The sequence below is a fragment of the Carlito syrichta genome, unplaced genomic scaffold, assembly GCF_000164805.1.
Source record: "Carlito syrichta isolate Samal-C Ts95f unplaced genomic scaffold, Tarsius_syrichta-2.0.1 Scaffold304334, whole genome shotgun sequence".
In the NCBI taxonomy this organism is placed as follows: domain Eukaryota; kingdom Metazoa; phylum Chordata; class Mammalia; order Primates; family Tarsiidae; genus Carlito; species Carlito syrichta.
This window is the reverse complement of record NW_007248430.1, coordinates 153475-159531: the sequence shown is the minus strand read 5'-3', so window position 1 is coordinate 159531 and position 6057 is coordinate 153475. Positions and strand designations below refer to the sequence as shown.

General features: G+C 41.1%; 1 protein-coding gene and 1 pseudogene across 2 annotated transcripts in view; one reads left to right on the top strand and one right to left on the bottom strand.

The window, feature by feature from the left end:
* Positions 1–7: 7 nt before the first annotated feature.
* Positions 8–6057, top strand: part of SLC38A11 (solute carrier family 38 member 11) — a 75318-nt gene continuing 69268 nt past the window's right edge. Inside the window, exons 1-3 of one of the 2 annotated variants that reach the window (XM_021713180.1) lie at positions 133–171; positions 648–762; positions 2636–2710. In XM_021713180.1, the coding sequence (XP_021568855.1) occupies positions 133–171; positions 648–762; positions 2636–2710 (229 nt within the window). Of the gene's footprint in view, positions 172–647; positions 763–2635; positions 2711–6057 lie in introns of both variants that reach the window. The other variant, XM_008059671.2, reaches the window with a different exon arrangement.
* Positions 5579–5790, bottom strand: LOC110595779 (annotated as a pseudogene).

The following is a 6057-nucleotide window of genomic DNA, read 5'->3' as shown; positions in this document are numbered from 1 at the left end:
CGGATCTGGCTTCCTCCAGCTCTCTGGCCACACGCGGACGTCGGAAGTGTGCGAGGTGGCGGGGAGGCCGGCAGGTGACAGCCAGGGGCCCAGCCCCAGAATCTTCCGCCGGCTCAAGACCACCGCGCAGCCATGGGCTACCAGGGACAACAGCCCGTCCTCCCGCCGCAGGTAAAACTAGCGACCAGGACAGACTCTAAAGCCGATTCCCCTGAAGTGTCGTTCACCTTGCAACAGGTCAGCTGCCTTCCTATGCGGTCTTGGTTTAGCATCGCGGAAAGTTTTCTGGGAGAAAAAGTTTTGCTTTAATCTGACTTTTTTTTTTTTCTTGGCAGGCACTTTTCAGTACAACGTTTTAATTTCACAAAATCACATCATTAAGCTCCTAACAGATCTTGTACTCAGCAGTTGGGACAGCTGCAGTCTGGACATTTTGAAGGATGGAGTTTGCTTACAAAGCCCTGTTACATTATTAGCTATGACTGTTATTCTTTATTATTATTTATTAGCATTATTTTATTATTATTGACATTATTTATTATTACTATTAATATCGTGTTATCCTGCACTGCGCATTTGTCTGCCATTTTTCTAATTTTTTGAATTAGTAAACATGTGTTTAATTGCCATTCTATCTATTAAAATAGAGCGATCTAGATGACAGAGAGACCCTTGTTTCTGAACATGCGTATAAAGAGAAAACCTGTCAGTCTACTGCTCTTTTTAATATTGTCAACTCAATTATAGGATCTGGTATCATAGGTAAGTGCTGTGTTTTGTTATGTTTTTCATTTTAAGTGAAAAGGCAAAATTTAGAACTCACTATGCTGCTAGTGTTCATTGTATATTTCAAGGGAAGAAATTTTAAATGAGAACATTGGTAATCTACCATAAAAGCTTTCCTGTTTTTCCCAAGGTAACAATATGCATCAATCTCTGTTATGCTGAAGATGGGATTGTAATCCACACTCTTCCACTGTGAAGCGCATCCTCCACAGGTGTAGCTTAAGCTGTATCTTAAGCATGAGGGTGATGCTGAATCCAATTTTTCATAGGCTGCCTGGTCAATTGCTAGTGTTACTGAACTGAATTTTTTCCCCCCTCTTACTGAAGTGTCCACCGTTATTTGAATCATCTTTCTGTGACATTCTAGAAGTATAAATTCTCCAGATATTTGAAGATATTGGAGGTGCAAAAGCTTAATATGAAAACACACCAATCTTGTAAAAAATTAAATTCATACAATATTTTCTTACCTATCTATACATGTTCAAGTACAAACTTATGCTATATTAATTTGAAATATCATTCAATCATAATACAAATTTGTTCATTGAATATGCATATGATTTTTATAACAAAAGAGCTAAACAATCAGAACTAAAAGAAATAAGTAACTCATATTTGTTAATGTTTTAAAAGCAAAGGGAAATTCTTAAAAAAATTTAAAGTGCATTTCATTATGATAAAAGCAGTTATATTTTCAGGGATTATTACCCCTTTTGTTATTTGAAACATTCCATTTCAGAAAAGGCGAGGCCAAAACACAATTCTGCAAACTGCAGTACTCATTGAGAACATAATGTTTTACTAACAAATTTTGCCATTTTAGTCTCAGTCATCATCTTCTGAGAATTGAACATTTATCTAGAGTTAGTTTTCTTACTTTTCATAAGTTGGCATGCTTCTTGATTTTACATTTTTCCATATATAGACTTTTATTTTTTAAATGAGGCATAAAATGGAGTTATGTGAGGTGAAGTAAAAGCAAGCAGGGGTAAAGACTGGTTTAAAATTCTGCCTCCGTGTACTATGCAGGTGTGGGCAGCTCTGCTTGGAAGAATTCTAGAGCTAACTCCTGATGTGAATACTTTAAGCTGATTCATGTCAGCAACATTAAAAAGTAAAACTTAATTATGCTCAATAACTTGGGTTTCTTTTTTAACAGGGAAACTTTTTTGAGAATAAAAATGTTCTTCTCAAATATTTTACCTATGTTTATTTAAATATTTTATTGCCCATAACCTAAAATTGTCCATTTCCTCCAAAATCATAAGAAATAATTTTGTATACCCCCTTCAGCCTTAAAAAAAAAAAAGTATTCTTGCTTTCTGATTTTTCTCTTCTTTTTCCTGCATGGTTGCCCCATTTTGCCCCAAAGTAGGTATTTCTTAGTACTTTGCTCCAAAGTAGGTCTTTCTTGTATTCCACAAACCTTCTATGCTCCTTCTTATTCTCTGCTTCCCTGAACAGCTCATAAGGAAGGGCTTGGAGACATTACTCTCCACATATTCTAGGGCATATGTCACCCTTACCCTGAAGTAAGGATTATTTGTGTGAACTGGCATCTATTTTTTATCTGCTGCTTTCTAATTCTTATTCCATCACCTCAAAAACTTGTTCTCTTGACTTGTCCCTAACTTAATAACATTTTATTCTGAAATATGTATTTATATGCTAACATTTAATCTTAGTACTGTCTTATGCATAGCTTACAAACATAGCATGCAAATATAACAATTTACATATCTGTGTATGTAAACTGACTACCTATTATATTCAGAGATTGGGGAGAACTTGTGTATTTCTAGCTATCTTATTAACAGAAGGGATGGGGCATCTTATGTTTTTCCAGGATTGCCTTATTCAATGAAGCAAGCTGGATTTCCTTTGGGAATATTGCTTTTATTGTGCGTTTCATATGTTACAGGTAAAATACTATATACTTTTTTATTCGTGCAATTTAAGTTGTGTAATGACTGCTTTATACACTCAAGTACCCTGCAGTTGCATTCCCTAGTTAATTAAAAAGTGCATCAAAGAATCCTAAAGAATTTGAGCATTTATGTCTGAGGGGATTTACTTGTTTTACTAATCCTTTAAACAGATTAGAAAAAGTAGAAGAGCATTATATATTACCAAGCCTAAATCCTTTTCATGTGCCTTTTCACTTTATGCAGAAAGTGGTGGATGGGAGAGTCATTTGAAAGGCTGATAAAAGCTAAAAGAGGACTGTGCTCTGACGGGGCAGAGGCGGGGCTTCAGGGGCAGGTGGACGCCAGGAGCAACCTTTTCCAGCTGTGTTTGTGCAGGTGGAACTGAAAGCCCTGGTGCTCAGCTACCTAGCCAAGCTCACCACCCTTCCCTGCCTTGCCAGGGCCTGCCAGTGCTCCCTACCTGCCGCAGTCTTTAAGTGCAACAGTAGGGTGTTTCCCTCTCACTTCTCTTCTGCTTCCCACCTGCACGCAACTTGTTCTTTCACTCCCACGTTTCGCTACTCACTCACAAAATGCAGGCTTTGCCACTCATAATCATCTCCTCTTCCTGCTGTCCTCAACTCTGCCCCGTCATGCTACCAGCTCACGTGATGACACACAGATTATTTTCTCGACCTTAGGATCATGGTGAAATAGGCAATAATCATAAATAGTCACCACCTACAGGGGTTGCTGCTGCGGTGGCCTTGCTGCCCTTTTGCCAACTGTTGCAAAACACCTCAGCTGCCCCTGCTCTGGAGTGTTGGCCTGGACCTCAAGGGGTCACCTTCTTACGAGGTTAATTCCCCTCAGGCCCCATTTCCTCATAGCTATCAGTCAGCAACTGACTGATGAGAAGCCAAAAGCCCAACTCCTAGCTTCCATGAGGGACTACTGTGTTGCACCCTTGTAGCTCCCGAGCTCCACCCCTGCAATATTTGCTGAACTGTTTTCCCTGCCCCATCCTTTCACTCCCCTTCTCCTGAGAGCACTCCATCCATAAATCCCTTGCCCAAGAAACTCCAAGTTCTGCTTCTAGAGACTCAGATCAAGATGTTATCTCTCATAATCCTCATAAAACCCCAGGCTTCCGAGACCAGCCCATAATTTGGCTGTTTTTGTTTAGGCTGAGGGATAGACAGTAGAGCATGTAATAGATATCAAGTTCAAAACTGCAGAGGCATTGAACTCCTTTCCTCCTGTCTTCTTCCCAATCCACTCATCCTCAAGACCTAAACCGCTTCTAGTTCCTACAGCTCTTAATTTGTAGCTTAGGACCTATAATGCAGTAGCATGGGACCTATGACTCTGTGTTTATTAAGAGTTGCTAGTGGCTGGGCTCGGTGGCTCAGCCTGTAATCCTAGCACTTTGGGAGGCCAAGGCGAGTGGATTGCCTGAGCCTGCAGGTTCAAGACCAGGCCAGGCAATTTGGCAAGACCTCATCTCTACAATAAATCAAAAAAATATCCGGGCGTGGTAGTGTGCCCCTGCAGTTCCGGCTACATGGAAGGCTGAGGTGGAGGGATTGCCAGAGCCCAGCAGGTCAATGCTGGGGTGGCCGAGAGTGTGCCACTGCACTCCAGCCTGGGTGATGGAGTGAGACTCCAACTCCAAAAATAAAAAAGAAAAAGAAAAAGAATTGCTGGTGTCTAAAAATAGTTACATTCTATTTATTAGAGCATTTATTACACTAAAAATTCCATTCAAGAATTTTCCCAGCCGGGCTCGGTGGCTCAACCTGTAATCCCGCGCCTTTGGGAGGCTGAAGTGAATGGATTGCCTGAGCCCGCGGGTTCGAGACCTACCTGGGCAACTTGGCGAGACCTCATCTCTACAATAAATCAAAATTAGCCGAGCGTGGTTGCGCGCGCCTGTAGTTTCAGCTACTGGGAAGGCTGAGGCGGAAGGATCGCCGGAGCCCAGCAAGTCGAGGCTGTGGTGGCCGGGAGCAGCCACTGCACTCCAGTCTGGGCGACTGAGTGAGACTCCAATTCAAAAAAAAAAAGAATTTTCCCTTGTCATTTTTAAATTTCCTGTTTCTCAGTCAATCGGCACAGACAAATAATTAATTTCCTCAGGCATAATCACTATAGTTTACTTAAGTACACTGCAAACATTTACACACATTGTAAACCAGTGAATGGAAAATATTTTAAAAAACTAGCCGGACTCGGTGGCTCAGCCTGTAATCCCGCGCCTTGGGAGGCTGAGGTGAGTGGATTACCTGAGCCCGCGGGTTCGAGACCCGCCTGGGCAACTTGGCGAGACCTCATCTCCACAATAAATCAAAAATTAGCGGGGCGTGGTAGCGTGAGCCCGTAGTTCCAGCTACTCGGAAGACTGAGGCGGAAGGATCGCCTGAGCCCAGCAGGTTGAGGGTGAGGTGGCCAGGAGCGGCCACTGCACTCTGGTCGGGGTGACAGAGTGAGACTCCAACGCAAAAAAAAAAAAAAAAAATGATACTTCACCTGAGAATTCAGGACTTGAGAAGAATGAACAGTCTACTAAAGCCAGATCATATTATACATAAAGAAATCATAATGTGAATAACTGTTATAACTAATGCTGTATATAGACCTGTAAAAGTGACTGAGCAGTGTTTTGCAAATTCACGTATTGGAAATTTACTTATTTGAAGAAATTACAAACTCTTATTAATTTACTTGCATGATCCAAATTCTTTTTTTTTTTTTGACCATTACAGAAGTTTATTTAACAAAAAGTTTAATATGAAAATGTACTTGGCCCGATTTTTACATCAAAGTAAAACAGGCCCTTTGGAGAAAGGACATGGACTTCTCTGCTGAAAAACCATTTATTCTCATTCCAAGCCTTCTAACATAATGATACTATCTCCCCATATTACCACCATGCCAATATTGTTCTGTTGTCCAGTAGTTACCATCTCCACACATTCATCTATCACAAGATTCATAAAGGGGTCAAATCCCTGTAATATTTCTTGGTCATTAGTTTCAATTATAACTTCTTGTCCATAAATTTTTTCAACTCAGGAGGTTGAGCTTTGCTCATAGCGTTGGCTCTGCGGGCTCAACCATGCCACAAAATGGAATTGGTAGCCTCCTCGTGCTCACGCTGTCAATTCAAATTCTTAAATGATTTTGCTAAATAAAGGATTACCACATAAAAGTAAACAAAATTGCCGGACTTGGTGGCTCAGCCTGTAATCCCGTGCCTTTGGGAGACTGAGGTGAATGGATTGCCTGAGCCCGTGGGTTCGAGACCCGCCTGGGCAGCAAGACCTCATCTCTACAATAAATCAAAAAATCAGCCGGGCGT